The sequence below is a fragment of the Psittacula echo genome (genome assembly GCF_963264785.1).
Source record: "Psittacula echo genome assembly, chromosome: 30".
NCBI lineage: Eukaryota > Metazoa > Chordata > Aves > Psittaciformes > Psittacidae > Psittacula > Psittacula echo.
Window position 1 is genome coordinate 517,978 of NC_137765.1, and position 23,163 is coordinate 541,140.

Consider the following 23,163-nt stretch of genomic DNA (forward strand, 5'->3'; position numbering starts at 1 on the left):
TGAATCAAGGGGGTTGGTGGGTCCCAAAGCCACCCCCACTCAATGAGGAGGTGCTGGGGGTGCTGCCACCCATGGGTGCATCCTGGGGGTGCTGGGGGGTGCCCAGGGGCTGAGGGCTGGGTGCTGGGGATAGGAGGAAATGAGGCGGCTGCGGTGACGGAAGCGACTGCTTGTGCTCAGGGCCGGGGTGGTGACAGGGCACCTGCATGGGTGTCACCGTGCCGTGGGTGTCACCGTGTCATGGGTGTCACCGTGTTATGGGTGTCACCATGGTTCTGGGTGTCACCGCGGTGTGGGTGTCACCGTGTCCTGGTACCTCTGCGCCGTGCTATGGATGGATGCTGCAGGGGCCAGGGGCGCCCCAGGGATGTGGCACCCACTAGATGGGAGAAGAGCACCCAGATTGGGGTGGGCACCCAGAGCACCAGGTTGGGGCGTCTGGATAGGGGGCTATATAAGAGTGCCTATACGTGGGTGTCTGGATAGGAACACCCTGCATTGGGGTCCCAGATATGGGTGCCCCCATAGAGGTGCCCATATGAGGGCACCCAGGTAGGGGTCCCTGGATGGAGGTGCCCATACAGGTTCCATGGTCATGGGTGCCTATGTATGGGTGCCCTTATGGGGGTGTCTGCATAGGGGAAACCTGAATGAGGGTGCTCAGATGTGGGTGACTGGATGTGGGTGCCCAGATAAGGGCACCCAGATGTGGGTACCTGGATGTAGGTGCCCAGATGTAGGTGCCTGGATGTGGGTGCCCAGATAAGGGCACCCAGATGTGGGTACCTGGATGGGGATACCTGGATGGAAATGCCCCAGTAGGAACACTTGGATGGGGCACCCAAATTGGGGCTGATGCGTGCAGATACCCGGTTAAAAGCACCCATCCCAGCACCCCCACCCCATGGACACCCATGGAACATGGTTCTCCCCATCCCACAGATGGAGGTGATAGAGAAGCCCCCACTGGGACCTGAGACACCAACGCTACTGAAGAGCTACCGATGGCGAACAGCAGCACCCATGGGTGCTGAGCGGGGCGCAGGGTCCCTGGGCAGCCGCCGCTGGACCCGCTTGCAGGGGTGGAAACGTTCCTACAGCCACCCTGAAGCTGATGGAGCCAGTGATGGGGTGGGACAGGGCAGCTCCAACCTGCGGGCACCCAAAGGCAGCAGCCGCCGGTCCCTCTTCCAAAGGGCGTTTTCAGCCCCCACCAAGGGGACCAAGGAGAGCAGAGCACCCGAGGGTGGCAAAGCCGCCCTGCAGAGGTACCTGTGCTCCATGGCCAAGAGGAAGGGGCATGGGGAGAGTGGAAGCAGGGCTGAGAAGGCGCCTCTTGATGCTGCTGCAGGTATGGGGTGATGGGGAGAGTGGGGGTCAGGGTGCTGGAGGTGGGTGCTGGGGATGGGGGTGGTGGTTGGGGTGGTGGTGATGATGATGGGTGATGGGTTAGGGGTGGTGGGTGGTGATGATGGGTGATGATGATGGGTGATGGGTTAGGGGTGGTGGGTGGTGATGATGGGTGATGATGATGGGTGATGGGTTAGGGGTGGTGGGTGGTGATGATGGGTGATGATGATGGGTGATGGGTTAGGGGTGGTGGGTGGTGATGATGGGTGATGATGATGGGTGATGGGTTAGGGGTGGTGGGTGGTGATGGATGATGGATTGAGGGTGATGGGTGGTGATGGGTGATGGATCAGGGGTGATGGGTGATGATGATGGGTGATGGATTGGGGTGACGGAAGTGTGTGATGATGGTGGGTGATATGTTGGGGGTGATGGGTGATGGGTTGGGTGCTGGTGGCTGGTGGGCAATAGAAACAGGTGATGCTCTGGGATGCAGTGAGTGACAGGTGGTGGTACCTCCATGGCCACACGTCCCTGGCACCACCACCCTGTCCATGGGTGACAGGGCCATCGTGAGCACCCAATGTCCCCCTGCAGTGAGCACCCACGGGTCATCACCAGCCCTGCTGGCTCCAGCACCCAATGGCCCCGTGTGGGACGTCTCCCACTTCTCACTGGTGGATGGACACTTGGTGCTGGTGGGCCGGGACGAGGAGGTGAGGACATGGGGGCACCCAGGGGCTTGTGCCGGAGTCCTTTGGGTGCTGGGGGCACCCATGGGTGCTGTTACCTGACCCCAATGTGCCACCAGGCCTCATGCAGGAGCAGGAACCGGATGGGGAGTTCCATGGCTGAGAGCTTCAATGTGCACCCAGCGGGCAGCAGGAGGGACCCCGGTGAGCTCGTGGCACCCATGGGTGCCCGCACCCTGTGCCGTGGGTGCTGGTGTGTGTGCAGGTTCAGGGCATGGAGCCCCTTGGGCCACGTGTTGTGCCATGCACCATGCGTGTGCCATATGGTGATGCGTCATGCACCATGGGTTGTGCCATGCATCAGGCCATGCAGCCATCGAGCACCATGCACTGGGCAGTGAATCACGGCCGTGTTGGGTACCATGCCCCACACCACACCCCATAGCATGTACCATGCCATGCCCCACACCATACAGCAGACCAAGCCCTGTGCCACGCACCACGTCACACCTCATGCATCACTGCCTCCCTTGTGCCATTTGCCTTGCCATGGCATGCCCATGCCATGCAGCACCCCATGCATCCCACCATGCCCCATGCATCCCACAGCTCCCCATGCATCCCATTGTTCCCCATACATCCCACCGTTCCCCATGCATCCCACCATTCCCTATGCATCCCCCCATGCCCCACACACACCCTACATGGGAGGAAGCTGAGGCTGGGTGCAGGGAGGAAGCGCTGGGTGCAGCGCGGTCACCACTTCCTCCCGCTGCTGCATCTGCTGAGGGCCGATAAAACCCCTTGGGGCTCCTCACCATGGGGCCCTGGTGCTGCTCAGCACCATGCAGGGACCTGCGTTACACCCCAGCACCCACAGGGCCAGGGCAGGATAAACCCTTCTGCCCCCTTCTCCCTTTCACCCATCAGCACCCATTTGGCTGCATCTGAGGGTGATGGATACAGGGGGGTACCAGCAGGATTTGGTACCCACATCCTGGTGCACGGTTGATGGGAACAGGGGTTATGGGTGCATCCTGCACCCCCCCAAGCCCTGGCATGGTGCTGGGGTGCTGGTGAATGGGTGTCAATGCCGGGTGCCTCCCCAGACCCTGCTGTGGACGAGCGGAGCACCCATAGCCCAGCGAGAAGCTCCGAGAGCGACACCTCCCAGTTCCACAACGTCAAGGTGGGCACCCCCAGCACCCATCACCCCCAACCCCTGTGGGTACTCCGCACCCATGGGTGCTGCAGCACCCATCTCCTTCCCCGCACCCAGGGGCTGCTATGGAAGAGGCTTTGGGACCGCAAGGGTCGTGGTGGCGGCCCCGGCAGCGACAGGTACAGCACCAAGGCAATGGGTGCCCGGGGTGGGCCATGGGTGCTGCTGAGGGTGCCCTGGTGATGGGGTCTGTGCCCCCACAGGGTCCCCAGCCGCTGTGGGTCCAGGGAGTCGCTGCTGCCAGCGCCCAGCGTGGCCGAACTGGACCTCAATGGGGACAACGTCCTCGTGCGGCCCCTGCACGGCAGCATCGTGGGGGAGAGGTTCTGCTTCCAGGTAATGGGGTGCCCTGCACCCATGGGGGCACCCCTGGGGCCACCCCAGGTAACCTAAAGGGGACCCTTGGGCACCCAAAGCACCATGGAGGGGCATGCAGAGCAGTGTAAGCACGCTAAAGGGGCCCCCAGGGCACCCAGAGCAGTGCAAGCACCCTAAAGGGGTACCCAGGGCACCCAGAGCAGTGCAAGCACCCTAAAGGGGTACCCAGGGCACCCAGAGCAGTGCAAGCACCCTAAAGGGGTACCCAGGGCACCCTGAGGGGCACCCGGAGCAGTCCAAGCTCCCTAAAGGGGCACTTAAGGCATCCTAAAGGGGCACCCAGAGCTGTTCAAGCACCCTGAAGGGGCAGCAAGGGCACCCCAGGGCACCCAGAGCAGTCCAAGTACCCTAAAGGAGCACCCAGGGCACCCAGAGCAGCCCAAGCACCCTGAAGGGGCACCCATGGCCCCCAGGCACTGTGAAGGGGACCCCCAAAGGACACGCCAGCCCCTCCATGGCACCCATGGGTGCCCCTGCAGACGCCCTCTCCGCACGCAGGTGATCACGGCCGAGGGCAGCCGCTCCTTTGGGTGCACGTCCCTGGCCGAGCGCGACCGCTGGATGGAGGAGCTGCGCCGCACCGCGCAGCCCAACAAGGTGGGACCATGGGGGCACCCATGGGGCACCCCCGGCACCCTGACAGGAGGGTGCGGAACCCCCCAGACCACTCTGGAGTCTTGGGTCCCCTGGATGTGGATTTCCCCCTGCGGGTCCCCTATGGGAGCTCAGTTGTCCCCTTGTGTCCTCTCCTGTCCCAATGGCCTGCTCTGCCCCCAAGTCCCCTCCTGTTCCCTATGTCCCCTTGTGTCCCTCCATATCTCTCCCATTCCCACATGTCCCTCCCTGTCCCCATTGTCCCCTCCTGTCCCCATCTCCCCCATCCCCACATCCACCCCCAAACCTCTCTGTCCCGTGGCCCCCTTTCCCCCTCACATTCACCCACTCCTCTATGTCCCCCTTGTCCCATATCTGCTTGTCCCCATATCCCCATAACTCCATATTCCCATATCCCCATGTCTCCATATCACCATGTGTCCTTATCCCCATATCCCCATGTCTGCATATCCCCATATCCCATATACCATATCCCATATCCCCATGTCCCCATATCCCATACCCCATATCCCATATCCCCATATCCCATACCCCATATCCCATATCCCCATATCCCCGTGTCTGCATATCCCCACATCCCATACCCCATACCCCATATCCCCTATCCCCACATCCCATACCCCATACCCCATATCCCATACCCCATACCCCATACCCCACATCCCATACCCCACATCCCATACCCCATACCCCATATCCCCTTCCTATATCCCATATCCCACCCCTACAGGACAACTGCGAGCGCCTGGAGCTCTCCCTTACCCTCTGGGTGTACGAAGGCCGGGACCTGCCCCCTCGGCGGCGCCTCCGGTGTCACCTCCACCTTGACGGCTCCCTCTTCGCCCGCACCACGGCCAAGGTGGCCGGGCCCGAAGGAGACCTCTTCTGGGGCGAACTCTTCCAGTTGGGCGCTCTCCCACCCACCCGCGCCCTCACCCTCGCCCTGTGCCATGACGAGGACCCTGCTCAACCTGTGGCCTCCATCACCATCCCCTTGACCGAGCTATCGGGCGCGCGGCAGCCCCTGGAGCGCTGGTACCCATTGGGTGGCCCCGGCGAGCGGGTGCCGGCGCTGCGGGTGCGCGGGCGCTACCGGGAGGTGCGGGTGCTGCCCATCGTGCGCTACAAGGAGCTGGCTGAGTTCATCACCTTCCATTACCGGGAGCTCTGCGCCCGTCTGGAGCCCATCATTGCTGCAAGGCACAAGGAGGAGCTGGCCGGGGCCCTGGTCCGCGTCTTGCAAAGCACTGGGAAGGCCAAGGTGGAGTGGGGATGTGGGCATGGTGGGGTGGGTTGGGATGGATGGGGTGGGGTGGGTCGGGATGGGTGGGTTGGGTTGGAATGGATTAAGTTGGGATGGGATGTGATCAGGTGGATGAGTTGGATTGGGTTGGGATGAATGAGTTGGGTTGGGATGGGATGGATGGGTTGGGTTGGGATGGGATGGATGAGTTGGGGTGGGATGGGATGGATGAGTTGGGGTGGGATGGGATGGATGAGTTGGGGTGGGATGGGATGGATGAGTTGGGGTGCGGTGGGGCGGGATGGATGGGTTGGATTGGTTTGGGATAAATGACTTGAGTTGGGATGGGATGGGTGAGTTGGGTTGGGTTGGGATGGATGAGTTGAGTTGGGATGGGTGAGTTGGGTTGGGTTGGGATGGATGAGTTGAGTTGGGATGGGTGAGTTGGGTTGCATTGGGATGGATGAGTTGAGTTGAGATGGATGAGTTGGGTTGCATTGGGATGGATGAGTTGGGTTGGGATGGATGCATTGGGTTGGAGTGGGGTGGGATGGATGCATTGCACTGGGTGGGATGGGTTGGGTTGGAATGGGTTGGGGTGGAATGGATAGCTTGAGTTGGAATGGGTTGGGTTGAGCTGGAATGGGGTGAGATCAGGTGTGTGTGTTGTGTTGGGGTGGGATGGGATGGATCAATTGAGTTGGCGTGAGATGGATGAGTTGGGTTGGGATGGATGAGTTGGATGGGTTTGGTTGGAATAGGTTGGGTTGTGTTGAGTTGACTTGGCATGGGATGGAATGGGATGTGTAAGTTGGGATGGGATTCCTGGGATGGGAAACGCAATCCAGGGGAGTGCCAGGAGATCCTGGACCATCCCAGAGTGGGAAGATCAAGCCAGTTGCGTCCATGGGTACCCCCTGGGCCCTCAACACGTCCACCTGCAGTCGTTCCTCATTGACCTCGGTGTGGCGGAGCTGGAGCGCTTCGATGACCATGAGGCCCTCATCTTCCGGGAGAACACCTTGGCCACCAAGGCCATTGACGAGTACATGAAGCTGGTGGGGCGCAAATACCTCCAGGACACGCTGGGTATGGCTGAACAGGTCTTTGTGGGACATTATGGGGTGACTGGGGTGCAGCACAACTTGGCATAATGTTACAAAGCGCTCCAGAGAGTTATGGATTAGGTTGACCTGGGATGGGATGAGATCAGATGGATGGGTTGGGATGAATGAGTTGGGTTGGGATGGATGGGTTGGGATGGATGGGTTGGCATAGATGGGTTGGGATGGATGGAATGGAGGGGTTGGGTTGGGATAGATGGGTTGGGATGGATAGATTGGGTTTGGATGAATGAATTGGGTTGGGATGGATGGGTTGGGTTAGGATAGATAGATTGGGATGGATGGGTTGGGATAGATGGGTTGGAATGGATGATTTGGGTTGGGATGGATAGATTGCATTGGGATGGATGAGTTGGGTTGGGATGGATGAGTTGGGTTGGGATGGATGGGTTGGGATGGATAGATTGGGTTTGGATGAATGAATTGAGTTGGGATGGATGAGTTGGGTTGGGATGGATGAGTTGGGTTGGGATGGGTTGGGTTGGAATGGGTGGGTTAGGTTGGGATGGATGGGTTGGGATAGATAGATTGGGTTTGGATGGATGAATTGGGTTGGAATGGATGGGTTGGAATGGGTTAGGTTGGGAGGAATGGGTTAGGTTGTGCTGCAGGACACCCCAGAACATTCATGGGGATGTGATAGAGGCTGGTCACAGCCATCCCCATGGTGGTGGCTGGTTGGTCCCCTCATGGGCTGTCCCTTGGTGTCCAGGTGAGGCCGTGGCCCAGCTCTGCACCTCGGAGGAGAGCTGCGAGGTGGATCCCAGCAGATGTGGTGGCCTCGACCTCTCTGACAACCAGAAGAACCTGAAGCAGGTCTGCGAGGAGACCTTCCAGCGCATCGCTGCCTCCTGCGAGTGAGGGACAGCCCTGCATAGGCATGGGATGGCCATGGGGATGGCCACCAGCAGGGGCAATGGGACTGGCATGAAGGAGGCCTCCAACAGCAGGAGGACCTGGGGATGGACGTGGGCACAGGGATGTGTTTGGGGACAGGAATAGGAACGGGAAGAAGGACAGGCACTGGCACCAGGATGGGCATGGGGATGGGTCTGGGGACTGGCACCAGGATGGACACGGGGATGGACGTGGAGATGAGCACCACCAAAGACTCATGTCCAACCTCAGCAACAAGCACAGGGGCCCAGCACAGGGCCAAGCAAAGGCATGGGGGGGCACCACATCCCGCAGCCCCTCATGGTCACACATGGGGGTGCTCCAGGACCTCCCTCCTGGCTCAGCACCCCTGAGGGTGTCTCTGTCCCTGCAGCACCTTCCCTGTGGAGCTGAGTGAGATCTTCATGGCGTGGCGGGAGGCGTGTGTGGCGCGGGGCAAGGAGCCCATCAGTCACCGCCTGGTCTCAGCCTCCTTGTTCCTGCGGTTCCTCTGCCCCGCCATCATGTCCCCCAGCCTCTTCGGCCTCATGCAGGAGTACCCGAGCGAGGCCACCTCCCGCACCCTCACCCTGGTGGCCAAAGTCATCCAGAACCTGGCCAACTTCACCACGTACGGCACGGTACCAGCATGGGGGGTACATGGCCATGGGGAAACCATGGGGCAACGGGGACCTCTCCATTCCATGCATGGACCTGATGAGGCCCAGCTGCAGAGCCTCACATGTCATCTGTGGTGGCCTGACGTACGGGGGGCTTGGTCCATGAACATGGAAGTGTCCTCACCCATGTTCTGGCTTGTAGATGAGGTGGTGACACAGTGCAGGGACATTGGCTGGGTTCAGGGGATGGTTCTGGTCTTGGTTGGGTCTAGGGATGGGCTTAGAATCAGTGGTCCCAGTTTGGCTTCAGAGGGTGGGTTTGGTCCCTGATGGGTCCAAAGACTTGGTCCATGATCCTGGAAGTGGCCTGACCCATGACCATGGAGGTGGCTCATGAACCATGGTGGTGGCTCATGACCATGGTGGTGGCCCATGACCATGGTGGTGGCTCATGACCATGGAGGTGGCCCATGAACCATGGTGGTGGCTCATGACCATGGTGGTGGCCCATGACCATGGTGGCGGCCCACGACCACAGTGGTGGCCCAGACCATCACCCAAGTAACCAGCCATGGTGTTCCCCAGCTTTGGCGAGAAAGAGGCCTACATGGGCTTCATGAATGAGTTCTTGGAGCACAACTGGAGCACCATGACAGGCTTCCTGCAGAGCGTGGCCAACCCCGAGAGCAGTGGCCACATGGGCACCTATGATGGCTACGTGGACCTGGCCCTGGAGCTCGCCACCCTTCACCTTCTGCTCTGTGACATCTTCTCCAGCCTGGACCAGGTGCCACCAACCCATTTGTCCCCAAGGGAGACTGGCAGGACTGGTGGCCACCTCCTTCTCCTCACCTATAGAGTTGGTGCCCACTGCCCCACGGCCACTCATTGTCACCTTAACGTCCATGTCTTGTCCTGGTAGGCCACGCAGAAGGAGCTGGAGCCCCTGCCCACCATCCTCACTGCCATCAAGGAGGGGACCCCTGTCCCTGTTTCCGTCCGTCTCAGCTCCACCACGGAACGAAGGTACCAGTGGGTGGACACAAGGAGACGTGGTTCTGGTTCTGGTTGGGTTTGGGAGATGTTTCTGGTACCATCTGGATTTGGGGTGTCTCTGGTTCTGGTTGGGCTTGAGGTGTCTCTGGACCTGACTGGGATTGAGGTGCTTCAAGTCCAGGCTGGGGCCAGGACATGGGTTTGATCCCAACTGGATTTGGAGTGCCTCTGGTCCTGTTTCAGTTCATGGTGGCTCTGGTCCCTCCTGGGTCCTGGTCCCATTTGGGCTCAGGTTGGTTCTGGTCCCTTCTGGCTCCATCATCCCCCAGCATCCATCCATCCGTCCATCCATCCATCCATCCATCCAACCATCCATCATCCACCCATCCCTCCATCCGTCCATGATCCATCCATCCATCCATCCATCCATCAATCCATCCATGGTCCATCCATGATCCATCCATGATCCATCCATCCATCCATCCATCCGTCCATCCATCATCATCCATCCATCCATCCTCCATCCGTCCATCCATCCATGATCCATCCATGATCCATCCATCCATCCATCCATCCATCCATCATCATCCATCCATCCATCCATCCGTCCATCCATGATGATCCATCCATGATCCATCCATCCATCCATCCATCATCCATCCATCCATCATCATCCATCCATCCATCCATCATCATCCATCCATCATCCATCCATCCATCATCATCCATCCATCCATCCATCCATCCACCCATCCATCCATCATCATCCATCCATCATCCATCCATCCATCCATCCATCCATCCATCCATCCATCAATCCATCCATCATCCATCCATCATCCATCCATCATCCATCCATCCATCCATCATCCATCCATCCATCCATCCATCCATCCATCCATCATCCATCCATTCATCCATCCATCATCCATCCATCCATCCATCCATCCATCAATCCATCCATCATCCATCCATCATCCATCCATCCATCCATCCATCCATCCATCATCCATCCATTCATCCATTCATCATCCATCCATCCATCCATCCATCCACCCATCCATCCATCATCATCCATCCATCCATCCATCCATCCATGATCCATCCATCATCCATCCATCCATCCATCCATCCACCCATCCATCCATCCATCCACCCATCCATCCATCATCATCCATCCATCATCCATCCATCCATCCATCCATCCATCATCCATCCATCCATCCATCCATCATCCATCCATTCATCCATTCATCATCCATCCATCATCATCCATCCATCATCCATCCATCCATCCATCCATCCATCCATCCATCCATCATCCATCCATCCATCCATCCATCCATCATCCATCCATTCATCCATCCATCATCCATCCATCCATCCATCCATCAATCCATCCATCATCCATCCATCATCCATCCATCATCCATCCATCCATCCATCCATCATCCATCCATTCATCCATCCATCATCATCCATCCATCCATCCATCCATCCATGATCCATCCATGATCCATCCATCCATCCATCCATCCATCCACCCATCCATCCATCATCATCCATCCATCATCCATCCATCCATCCATCCATCCATCCATCCATCATCCATCCATCCATCCATCCATCCATCATCCATCCATTCATCCATTCATCATCCATCCATCCATCCATCATCCATCCATCCATCATCATCCATCCATCATCCATCCATCCATCCATCCATCCATCCATCCATCATCCATCCATCATCCATCCATCCATCCATCCATCCATCCATCCACCCATCCATCCATCATCATCCATCCATCCATCCATCCATCCATCATCCATCCATCCATCCATCCATCATCCATCCATTCATCCATTCATCATCCATCCATCATCATCCATCCATCATCCATCCATCCATCCATCCATCCATCCATCCATCATCCATCCATCCATCCATCCATCCATCATCCATCCATTCATCCATCCATCATCCATCCATCCATCCATCAATCCATCCATCATCCATCCATCATCCATCCATCATCCATCCATCCATCCATCCATCATCCATCCATTCATCCATCCATCATCATCCATCCATCCATCCATCCATCCATGATCCATCCATGATCCATCCATCCATCCATCCATCCATCCACCCATCCATCCATCATCATCCATCCATCATCCATCCATCCATCCATCCATCCATCCATCCATCATCCATCCATCCATCCATCCATCCATCATCCATCCATTCATCCATTCATCATCCATCCATCCATCCATCATCCATCCATCCATCCATCCATCATCCATCCATCATCCATCCATCCATCCATCATCCATCCATCCATCCATCCATCCATCCATCCATCCATCATCCATCCATCATCCATCCATCCATCCATCATCCATCCATCCATCATCATCCATCCATCATCCATCCATCCATCCATCCATCCATCCATCCATCCATCCATCATCCATCCATCATCCATCCATCCATCCATCCATCCATCCATCCATCCATCATCCCTCTCTCCCTCTGTCCACCCCTCTCACCCCAGGCCAGCAGAGAGCTTCAAGCCCGGTTTCGTGCCTCCGCGGGACCTGGGCAAGCACAGCCCCCTCATCAAGAGCCAGTCCCTGCTCAGCATCCGCCGGGTGCGGGGCCGGGAGGACGGACCCGACCCGGAGCCAGCCCCGGCCCCTGCTCCGGCCGCGGCCGCGGTCCCCGGCCGGGAGCGCCGCAACGTGCAGCGCACGCAGAGCGTCCCGGCGCGGAGCAGCGGGGCCCGGCGGCACCAGGGCAGCGCCCAGCACCGGGCAGAGCCGCCCGCCGCGGACCCCCCGGGGGCCGTTGGCCCCTGCGATGCTTCGGTAAAGGCACCGCAAACCCTGGTGTGGGGCTGGGGCCATGGGGGGGTCATGGGTGCTGTGAGCCCAAAGCACCCCAGGGTGCTCCCCACCACTCCCGACTGCCCCCCATCACCCCCGGGTTCTCCACATCACCCCTGGGTGCCCTCCTACCTCTGGGTACCCCCCCCATCACCCCTGGGTACCCCCCATCGCCCCCGGGTATCCCCCAAACCCTGGGTACCTTCCTATCCCTACATGCCCCCCATCACCCCCTGGGTGCCCCCCATCACCCCCTGGGTGCCCTCCATCACCCTGGGTGCACCCCTACCCCTGGTTGCACCCCATCATCCCTTGGGGTGCACCCCCAAATCCCTGGGTGCCCCCCAGCACTCCCTAGGTCCTAATGCCCCCATCCTCAGCACTACTGGGTCCTAAAGCCTCCCTCCCATCAGTCAACTGCTCCATGGCCCCCCAGCAACCTTCGTGTGCCCCTGAGTGCCCCTTACCTGGCAGCGCCACCACCTTAGGGTGACACCATCGCTTGTGCCACCACCCCGGGGTGACACCCAGGGTTAAACCAGCACCCAATGGGTGTCCCTGGTGCCGCAGGGCCGCAGGAAGCTCCGCAAGTCCACGGTGCCCTGGCAGCGCTACGTGGAGGAGGTGGCAGCAGTGGTGGCACAGGGCGAGCTCTATGGCATCCACCCATTGGAGGAGGTAACCATGGGGTGGTGGCACCCAGAAGCCATTGGGTGCCCCACTGGAGAAGGGAGCCATGGGGTGGTGGCACCCAGAAGCCATTGGGGAGCCCCATTGGAGAAGGGAGCCATGGGGTGGTGGCACCCAGAAGCCATTGGGGAGCCCCATTGGAGAAGGGAGCCATGGGGTGGTGGCACCCAGAAGCCATTGGGTGCCCCATTGGAGAAGGGAGCCATGGGGTGGTGGCACCCAGAAGCCATTGGGGAGCCCCATTGGAGAAGGGAGCCATGGGGTGGTGGCACCCAGAAGCCATTGGGTGCCCCATTGGAGAAGGGAGCCATGGGGTGGTGGCACCCAGAAGCCATTGGGTGCCCCATTGCCCCCATCCTTGTCCCTGCAGCACGGGCAGGTGCTGGAGGCGCTGAGGAAGGAGGTGGAGGAGAAGCAGGAGCAGGCGCGGGTGCTGGAGCTGCGCGTGGCCGAGGTGGAGGCGCAGCTCCAGGGCATGGAGCAGGAGCGGGAGCAGCACCGGGAGCAGCTCCAGAGGCTCCGGAATCAGCTGGAGGAGGCCAATGCTCGAGCGGCCACTTTGGGAGCAAGGTAGGGGAGGGGATGGGAGTGGGTGACCCAAGGCAACGGGTGCCCCAAAGCAATGAGTGCCCCAAAGCAGTGGGTGCCCCAAAGCAATGAGTGCCCCAAAGCAGTGGGTGCCCCAAAGCAGTGGGTGCCCCAAAGCAGTGAGTGCCCCAAAGCAATGGGTGCACCAAAGCAATGGGTGCCCCTAAGCAATGGGTGCACCAAAGCAGTGGGTGCCCCAAAGCAATGAGTGCTCCAAAGCAATGGGTGCACCAAAGCAATGGGTGCCCCTAAGCAATGGGTGCACCAAAGCAGTGGGTGCCCCAAAGCAATGAGTGCTCCAAAGCAATGGGTGCACCAAAGCAATGGGTGCCCCTAAGCAATGGGTGCACCAAAGCAATGAGTGCCCCAAAGCAGTGGGTGCCCCAAAGCAATGAGTGCTCCAAATCAATGAGTGCCCCAAAGCAATGAGTGCCCCAAAGCAATGAGTGCCCCAAAGCAGTGGGTGCCCCTAAGCAATGGGTGCACCAAAGCAATGAGTGCCCCAAAGCAGTGGGTGCCCCAAAGCAATGAGTGCTCCAAATCAGTGGGTGCCCCAAAGCAATGGGTGCCCCTAAGCAATGGGTGCACCAAAGCAATGGGTGCCCCTAAGCAATGGGTGCCCCTAAGCAATGGGTGCACCAAAGCAATGGGTGCCCCTAAGCAATGGGTGCACCAAAGCAATGGGTGCCCCTAAGCAATGGGTGCACCAAAACAATGGGTGCCCCAAAGCCACGGGTGCTCCAAGCCAGTGGGTGCCCCAAGACAGTTGGTGTCCTAAACCAGTGGGTGCCACAAAGCAATGGGTGTCCCAAAACAGTGGGTGCACCAAACTCATGGGTACTCAAACCAATGGGTGCTCCAAAGCAGTGGGTGCCCCAAAGCAATGGGTGCTCCATACCAATGGGTGCCCCAAAGCAATGGGTGCTCCATACCCATGGGTGCTCCGTACCAATGGGTATCCCTCCAGCATTCCAAGACCTGGGCTCATCCCATCCCAATCCAGGTTGACAGCGGCTGAAGGCAACAGGAAGAAGGACCTGGAGAGGCTGAAGAGCAGCGAGGAGAAGAGCTGGGAGCTGGTGAGAGCTAGGACGTGGGGTACCCATGGGTGACAAAGGTGGCAGTTGACGACAGTGGGTGACCAAGGGTCACAACGGATGACAATGGGTGGCAACGAGTGGCAATGGGTGACAAAGGTGGCAATGGGTGACCAAGGGTGACAATGAATGACAATGGGTGGCAAAAAAAGGTGACCAAGGGTGGCAGTGGGTGACAGTGGGCAACAATGGGTGACAGTGGGTGACAATGGGTGGCAATGGGTGACATTGAGTGTCAGTGGGTGTCAATGGGTGGCAATGGGTGGCAATGGGTGACAATGGGTGTCAATGGGTGACAATGGGTGGCAATGGGTGACAATAGGTGTCAATGGGTGGCAAGGGGTGACAATGAGTGTCAGTGGGTGACAATGGGTGGCAATGGGTGACAATGGGTGACAATGAGTGTCAATGGGTGTCAATGGGTGACAATGGGTGTCAATGGGTGACAGTGGGTGACAATGGGTGACAATGGGTGGCAATGGGTGTCAATGGGTGACAATGGGTGACAATGGGTGTCAATGGGTGACAATGGGTGTCAATGGGTGTCAGTGGGTGACAATAGGTGTTAATGGGTGACAATGGGTGACAATGGGTGTCAATGGGTGACAATCGGTGTCAATGGGTGACAATGGGTGACAATGGGTGTCAATGGGTGTCAATGGGTGACAATGGGTGGCAATGGGTGACAATGGGTGGCAATGGGAGGCAATGGGTGACAATGGGTGGCAATGGGTGGCAATGGGTGACAATGGGTGACAATGGGTGGCAATGGGTGTCAATGGGTGACAATGGGTGTTAATGGGTGACAATGGGTGACAATGGGTGGCAATGGGTGTTAATGGGTGGCAATGGGTGGCAATGGGTGACAATGGGTGACAATGGGTGGCAATGGGTGGCAATGGGTGTCAATGGGTGACAATGGGTGTTAATGGGTGTCAATGGGTGGCAATGGGTGTCAATGGGTGACATTGGGTGTTAATGGGTGACAATGGGTGACAATGGGTGTTAATGGGTGGCAATGGGTGTCAATGGGTGACAATGGGTGTTAATGGGTGGCAATGGGTGTCAATGGGTGGCCTCGCAGGAGAGAAGAGTGCTGGCGCTGGAGCAGGAGCAGGGGCAGCTGCAGGCCGCCATCACCCAGGCCTTGGGCCACCACAGGAGGGTGGGACACCGGGTGCTGGGGGACGATGCCCAGGCCACCAGCGTGTGACCACCCTGTCCCAGGGCATCCCTAGGGCTTCCCAAGGGGATCACCCCCATCCCATGGGATAATAAACAGCGTTGGGGTCACCCGCACAGGGTGGTTGTGTCCTGACACCCGCCTGGGCCATGTTGGGGACCATGGGGACCCTTTCGGACCATGGGGACCCTTTGGGGCCATGGGGACACGTTGGGACTATGGGGACACGTTGCGACTATGGGAACACACTGGGGCCACGGGGACACTTTGGGACGATGGGGACACGTTGGGATCATGGGGACACGTTGGGGACCCCTTAGGACCATGGGGACCTTCTGAGGCCATGGGGACCCTTTGAGGCCATGAGGACCCTTTGGAGCTATGGGGAACCTTTCGGACCATGGGGACACGTTGAGGCCATGGGGACACGCTGGGATCATGGGGACACGTTGGGGCCATGGGGACACACTGGGGCCATGGGGACACGTTGGGACCATGGGGACACGTTGGGGCCATGGGGACACTTTGGTGACACACTGGGGCCATGGGGACCCTTTGGGGCCATGGGGCCACGTTGGGGCCACGATAGATTCGCGCTGAGCCGCCCCTTATCAGACCTCCCCTCCTCCGCCACTCTCAAGATGGCGGCGCGGCGCCGCCGTCGCTCGCCGATGACGCAACACTGCCGCGCCGCTTCCCCCCCCCCCGTAAGGTCGGTGCCTCCCTTTCGCTTCCCTTTCCCCTCTTCTCCCGCCACTCCCAAGATGGCGGCGGCGCCTCTCCTCCTACGTCATCAGCGGCGCGCCGGGAGCGCCGGGAAGGGCGGAGGGCGGCGGCGCGCAGCGGCCGCTCCGGCGGGGCGGGGGCGCGCGGCGGGGGCGGCGCGGCCCAAGATGGCGGCGGCGGCGGCGGCAGCGGCGGAGGCGGTGCTGGGGCCTCGTTCGCCGCCCCCAAGATGTCGGCGGCGGCCTGGTCGCGCCCGGCGTGACGTAGTCAGGCCCCGCCGCCGGGAGGGAGGCGGGGGAGCGGCCGGAGCGGAGCAGGAGGCGGTGGCGGCGGCGGGACCGGCGGGGCCCCCGGCGGGGGATTTAAAGGGACCATGGCCCCGTCGTGGCGGCTGCTGTGGAGGCCGGAGCCGGGCAGGAGGCGGCGGCGGTTGCAGCAGCGGCGCTGCCGCTGAGGGGGAGCTGCCCGGAGGGCCCGGCCCCGGGGGACCGGCGGGGTGAGTGCACCCGGGGAGCGGCGCGGGGGGGGCCTCGGCCCGGCGGGAGACAAAGCGGAGGGAACCGCGCTTGGGGCGGGGGGAGGCGGCGCTGACACCCCCCGGACCCCCTGTACCGGCCCCGTCCGGGGTGCTGAAACGAGGGGTGGGGGGACCCGGGGTCTGAAGTAACCGGGAAGGGACCGGGGGGACCCCGGTGTCCGGGGAGGGACCCAGGGTCTGAGGTAAACGAGAGAGGTCCGGGGGGGCCTCGGTACCTGAGATAACCGGGAAGGGCCCAATGGGTCCGGGGGTTCTGAGGTAACCGGGAAGGGACCGAGGGGTCCGGAGGGGTCCGAGGTAACCGGGAAGGGCCCAATGGGTCCGGGGGGGTCCGAGGTAACCGGGAAGGGACCGAGGGGTCCGGGGGGGTCCGAGGTAACCGGGAAGGGCCCAATGGGTCCGGGGGGGTCCGAGGTAACCAGGAAGGGACCGAGGGGTCCGGGGGGGTCCGAGGTAACCAGGAAGGGACCGAGGGGTCCGGGGGCTTCTGAGGTAACCAGGAAGGGACCGAGGGGTCCGGGGGCTTCTGAGGTAACCGGGAAGGGCCCAATGGCTCCGGGGGGGTCCGAGGTAACCAGGAAGGGGCCAAGGGGTCCGGGGGCTTCTGAGATAACCGGGAAGGGCCCAATGGGTCCGGGGGTTCTGAGGTAACCGGGAAGGGACCGAGAGGTCCGGAGGGGCCCAATGGGTCCGGGGGGGTCCGAGGTAACCGGGAAGGGCCCAATGGGTCCGGGGGGGTCCGAGGTAACCAGGAAGGGACCAAGGGGTCCGGGGGCTTCTGAGGTAACCGGGGAGGGACCAAGGGGTCCGGGGGGGTCCGAGGTAACCAGGAAGGGACCAAGGGGTCCGGGGGGTTCTGAGGTAACCGGGGAGGGACCAAGGGGTCCGGGGCATGGGGGGCCCCGCGTGTCCAGGGGGGTACAGGGAGGCCCGGGGGTGTCTGTGCTCCACTGGGGCTCCATTGGGGCCCCAGGGCCTGGGGCAGGCAGAGGCGGCAGCCCCGGGACACGGTGCCAGGATGGATCCCGATCCCTGCTAACGCTTCCCATGGGCCCTTCCCGTGCTCCACCGGCACAGGGGCAAAGGGACCAAGCTGTGCCGAGGGGTTCAAGCAGCATCCGGGCATGGAATCTCCATCGGGAGCCCCTCATCCCGGTTCTCTGCTGCTTGGAGCCGGGAATGTTTCCTCTCCCCAAGCAGCTCCATGGTGGGGAGCAGGTCGGAGCCCAGGCACCGCATGGCACCGTGGCAGGAGCGATGACCTGGACCACCTTTGGCTTATCCCAGCATGGTTTGATGCCGCTTGGAATCCCTTTGGATCATCCCGGCACAGCTGGACATGGAATTCCCTCCCCAGAGCATGGTTTTAAGGAGGTGCCGCATGGATCATAGCTGCTTGAGGCTGGGAAATCCCCTTCCCATGGTGCCGACGACCCTGCAGCCCATCCCAGCACTGGATCCTGCTCAAAACTCCTTGGATCCTGCCAGGACCCCTCTCCAAAGGATTTGCTGGAGCCAAATAGGAAGAGCTCCACAGGGAAAGTGTCCTTTGCTCATTCTGGCTTTGGGATGGGGTCAAAAAGCTGCTCCTGTCCTAAATGAGCTTGGTAACGCCAAGGAGGAAAATCATCCAGGATCAGCCCTGAGAGCTTCCCGGATCCTCCCTGAATTCCTTTTGCATGGATATCCGGAGTGCTCTTCACGTGTTTTCTTCATGGCTCTGATGTGTTTTGCATGGAGATGGTGTTTGTGCCACCTTGATTGTGGCCTGGGATGGAACGGGAAAGACCAGCACCATCATCCCGTGATCCAGTAAGGAGGAAGGAATCACATGGAAAACCCACGGAGCTGGAATCTGCCGGCTCAGAGCGAGCTGGACCCTGTGAGCTTGGGTGTGAACTGGTTTGGAGGCGGTAGAATGGGCACAGCCTGTGGTATGGCTCTGCTTTGCTGGGCAAGGGCCTGAAGAGCACGTGGAGGGGGCAAAAAGAGGATGAATGGGGACCAAAAGAGCACGTGGAGGGGGCAAAAGAGCACGTGGAGGGGGCAAAAGGAGGATGTGTGGGGACCAAAAGAGGATGTGTGGGGACCAAAAGAGGATGTGGAGGGTCAGAGTGAGCACGTGGAGGGGCCAAAAGAGGACATGGAGGGGTAAAAGAGAATGTGGAAGGGGCAAAAGAGCACATGAAGGGACCAAAAGAGCACATGGAAGGACCAAGAGGGCGTGTGGAGGGGCCAAGAGGACCCATGGAGGGGCCAAAAGAGCACATGGAAAGGCTAAAAGGACCCGTGGAGGGCCGAAAAGACACGAAAAGGCCCCAATAAAGGGGGATCCAAGTCCCAACCAAAGTCTTCCTTAAGTCCAAGTCTTCCTCAGGCTCCAGCCCAGAGGATCCCGGATCATGAGCTCCTCCCAGAGCCGTTTGGCCTTGGGGAAGGGCCCTTTTCCCTCCTGGACTTCCAGGGCAGGGAATGATTGTCCCCACTTAACCGGTTTAGCATTTAAATTGTCCCGATCCTGCTCCGCCTTTGCATGGCTCTGGGCTGATGGGCTGGGGGAAGGGATTCCTCCGTCTGGCTCCCACCTTTGCAGGGAGCAGAGCTTGGGAAGCAACCTTGGGAAGAGGCTTTGGAGACATCACGGTGAGCACCGGAGTCTTTTAGGGTGTTGTTATGGAGCAAATTGGAATGGGGGGGGGGGAATCTCCTTCGTTTTCCCTATCGTGATGAGCTTAACCCCCCCCCCCCCCGGTGGTTTTTTGGGAAGGTTGGTGGCACAGCACATGGATGCAGCCGTGTTTTGGGAAGAATCAAAGGGAAAACTTGAGGAAATCCGTGATTTATGGAGCAAGGTGGGAATGTGACACTGATGTCATCTCCCCTCCCCCCGCCTTGGTCTGTGCTGGGTTTGGGGTTGTGATGGGTGATGCTGAGCCTGATTCCAAGGATTTGGTGTCATTCCCAGTGTGGGGAATCTGGGACAGCCGCTGTGGGATGTGTGGTGGGGTGCAAAGGTTGGGACAGAGCGTGGTGCCAAAGAGATGCCGGGGTTCAGTGCTGGAGAAAGGAGGTGGCAGCTTCCAGTAGGATTCTCCCAATGGATTCAGGCCTGGAGTTGGCTCAGATCAAACCCACAGGCCCCCAAAATGCAATTTTTAAAATATAAACCCATTTTGGGGTGTTTTTCACCCATTCTCACCTGAATGGATCCCCCCCCGGCTTGGAAATGTACCAGGATCTCCATTTGGATCGAGATGTGGCTGCTATTAAGAAGGGAAAACTCCACAATGGCCTTTCCAACCCTGGATCCCAGGTTCTCCTTCCTGTCCCCCGGTGCCTTTCCCTGCAGTGGGGTGGCACATTTTGAGATGATTCCTTGCTGTTTGTTGGGAATTACAAAGAGGAATGTTGGTGCCACGCTGGAACAACACCATGTGGAAGCTTCTCCAACGCTCCCTGTTGGCACCACGGATGAGCCACTGGTGGGAGAAGTGGTAAAACGGGAATGCTGTGTATGTCCGACTGGATTGAAGCTGGATGGTGGGTAACGATGAAGCCGGTGTGGGGAGAGTGGATGGCTTCATCCGAGTGGAGCATCCCTGATCCCAGCAAACCCCTAAACATCCACAACTTGGGCTTCGCTCCCCAAACCCCTCCCATGGACATGGAGCAAGCATCGATGGGGAGGCAATTGTGACAGTGAGAGCATCCCACCAGCACTGGGTGCCAATTGGGGATGCTTCCCAAGGAATATCCATACATCCAAAGCCAGCCGGAGCACCTGATCCTCACGAATGAAAGCCTCTGGCACGTGGAGCCAACATAGGAATGAGCTGAATTGATTTCCTCTTTTCCCTTCTTATGGGCAAACTCAACCCACATTCCCTGGGGGAGTGTCGGGATTCCAGGTTGGCATTTTGCGATGGCTGCAGGCTGTCGGTTGGGGTTTGCTCCATCCCTTCTCCTCCCTCAGCCCCCGGGGCAGGAAAACTCCTTGTGCCAGCTTGGAATAATTCCCTCTTCATTTGCATTCCTTACCTTGAAGGTATTTATAGGCTCTTCTCCAGGGTAAATTTAGCTCCTTCCTCTCCTCCCGTGTGCCTTTATCCTCCCATGGAGCTGATAAGCCCTTTAGTGCCTCTTTCCTCCTGGTTTTCCCTTCTCCGCCTGGATCTGGATTCAACCCATGCAGCAGAGAGCAGGATCCTGATCTGATCCTTTCATTTCTCCCAATGATCCCAGTTTTCACCCTTTACCAGTAGGATCTGACCCTGGAAGGTGTTTTGGGGTGATGGGTTGGGATTGGGGACATCCACACTCGAGTGGCCAACACTTGGTTGCCCCTTTGAGGGGTCCCCCACCCTGAAGGTATCCATCCACTTGGATTCATCTGGGGGAAGGATGCAGCACAGCATCCCAACCCCCCCCCCCCATCCTGGGTTTGGGGATAGGTGGTGGCAGAGCCAAGCTGTGGCTTTCCCATCTTGGGGGGATAAAGGAACAGTTTGAGGGTGACTGGTGGGGATTTGGGAAGTGCATGGCAGGGAATGGTGGGGATGAGCCTGGAGAGCAAATTGGGGTGCAGGGAAGGGAGGGAGGCTTCATATTGGGGTCCATCAACTCCAGCAGGGCCCCAGCACCAAGGAGTGAGTGATGGGACCTGATGTCTCACCTGCTTCTAGGCCACCAAGAGCTTTGGTGACCACAGCAAGGCCTCGAGACCCAGAGCAGCCCCTGCCTCTCCTCCAGCTCACCAAAATCCAGCTTCCCTTCTCATGTCCTCCTCTTGTATCCCTGCTTCCTTCCAGGTTTGGCCGTGGGTCCCTGGCCATCGGCATTCCCGAGTGCCGGCGCGGCGCTTTCATCCGAGTGACCCAGCACAATCGCCGAGGGATGGAGAAAGCTGTCCCGAGCTTCTCAGAGCGCCAAGGAGATGGAGGCAGAGCCCTGTTGATGCCACCAGAGCCAAGCAACGAGACTTTTCCTCCTCTGGAGTGTCCCCAAGGGGAAGAGCGAAGAGCAGCTTTCCTGCAGGATGCAAAGAAGCCCCTGGAGAACCCCGGGAGCTCATTGGAAACGGAGGCAGAGCTCGAGGAAGATGCTTTCTATGCTGAGGATGACCTGGAGACCATGAGCAGGGAGGGGAAGGGACCCTCCAGTGTTGAGCTGTGCCCGTTGCAAGAGGAACCTGACTTCTTCTCATCGCTGGCTCGTCAGGAGCCCGACGTCGCCCTGGAGGCAGACAACGTTGCTGGTGAGTCCCTGGTTGGTGCCATTGGGGTGGCTTTTGGGGATGGGGGTGAGACCAATGGGATGAGGTTCAACAAGGCTCAGTGCTGGGTCCTGCACTTGGGCCACACCAATCCCATGCAATGCTCCAGGCTTGGGGAAGAGCGCCTGGAAACTGCTCATGGAAAAGGAGCTGGGGGTGCTGGTTGGTGGAACTTGTAGTCAAGAGTCTCCAGTTGGTATTGGTGTCCATGTGGGTGTTGAGATGGTGGCTTTAACTCTTTGGATGGAGCTGATCTGGCCAATTCCTCATCTTCTCAACGTCGTTGCTCCAAGTTGTCCATAGATCCCTGGATGTCCGGTGTCTTTAGAGGATTAACATTCTCCTGCCTCAGCTTCTCCATCAACCCGGATGCAACCACCCCGAGTCCTACCTGAACCCCTCCATGTGTTTGCTCTCCTGTCTTTCCCCATCCCTGCATCCCTGCTGGGAATCAGGTGGCCATGGATCCCACCAGTGACCTCTATTTGTCCCCTGGCTGGTGGGTGGCTTTGTCTCCATCTGGAATGGGAGTCTCCATCAACAGGGTTGACTTCAAACCTCGTCTCCTGCTTTGCAAACCCCCATCACTGCCTCCCAACTGGAGAAACCAAGGTGAAATGGCCCAAAATGCCCCAAAACGGAGGCATGCCAGGCTAAGGGCCTTATGGGGTGGGAAGACCCCACACAGAAGCTTGTGGTGCCACCAACCTGAAGGCTCTTCTGATGTTCTTTGGCGGCTCTGTTCTGCACCACTGGGCTTTGAGCTGAGCAGGAGGAAGGAATTCCCATTGCACCTGAACCCTCCCCAGCACCAAGAGCGATGGAGGCTGGTGCAGAACCCTTCCCATGGCCTTTTGGTGGCCTCTTTCCCCTTCCTTGCTCCTTGGGGGGCTGTTTTTGGCTGTTCCTTGGGAGTTTTTGGGGATGCTGTAACACAACAGGGACTCAGAACCAGTTGTGGTAACTCAGGGCTGTGCATGGCACCAACAGGCGCTGAGATGCTCCAACCTTCGCCCCATCACTGTGTGGGGCTGCTCCCTGTCCCTTCATGGGGTGTT

At 59.2% G+C, this 23,163-nt stretch overlaps 2 protein-coding genes across 7 annotated transcripts in view; both read left to right on the top strand.

Annotated features, from left to right (window-relative positions):
- Positions 1-921: 921 nt before the first annotated feature.
- Positions 922-15,599, top strand: RASAL3 (RAS protein activator like 3; the record flags this gene model as incomplete). The annotated part of the gene is made up of 18 exons (XM_080636191.1): positions 922-1,351; positions 1,948-2,066; positions 2,162-2,246; positions 3,152-3,231; positions 3,322-3,383; positions 3,468-3,600; positions 4,141-4,239; positions 4,988-5,518; positions 6,445-6,589; positions 7,337-7,481; positions 7,895-8,131; positions 8,706-8,907; positions 9,043-9,146; positions 11,681-11,993; positions 12,582-12,689; positions 13,072-13,271; positions 14,293-14,368; positions 15,471-15,599. 18 exons carry the CDS (start codon positions 922-924, stop codon positions 15,597-15,599), a joined length of 3,198 nt encoding a protein of 1,065 aa, XP_080492317.1.
- A 1,070-nt stretch (positions 15,600-16,669) lies between these two features.
- WIZ (WIZ zinc finger) overlaps positions 16,670-23,163 on the top strand; it is a 38,163-nt gene continuing 31,669 nt past the window's right edge. For 3 of the 6 annotated variants that reach the window (XM_080636103.1, XM_080636108.1, XM_080636107.1), the window contains exons 1-2: positions 16,670-16,791; positions 21,642-22,087. In XM_080636103.1, the coding sequence (XP_080492229.1) occupies positions 21,727-22,087 (361 nt within the window). In that variant the 5' untranslated portion in view covers positions 16,670-16,791; positions 21,642-21,726. Of the gene's footprint in view, positions 16,792-18,033; positions 18,716-20,709; positions 20,742-21,641; positions 22,088-23,163 lie in introns of those variants that run through there. The other 3 variants (XM_080636105.1, XM_080636104.1, XM_080636106.1) reach the window with 3 other exon arrangements.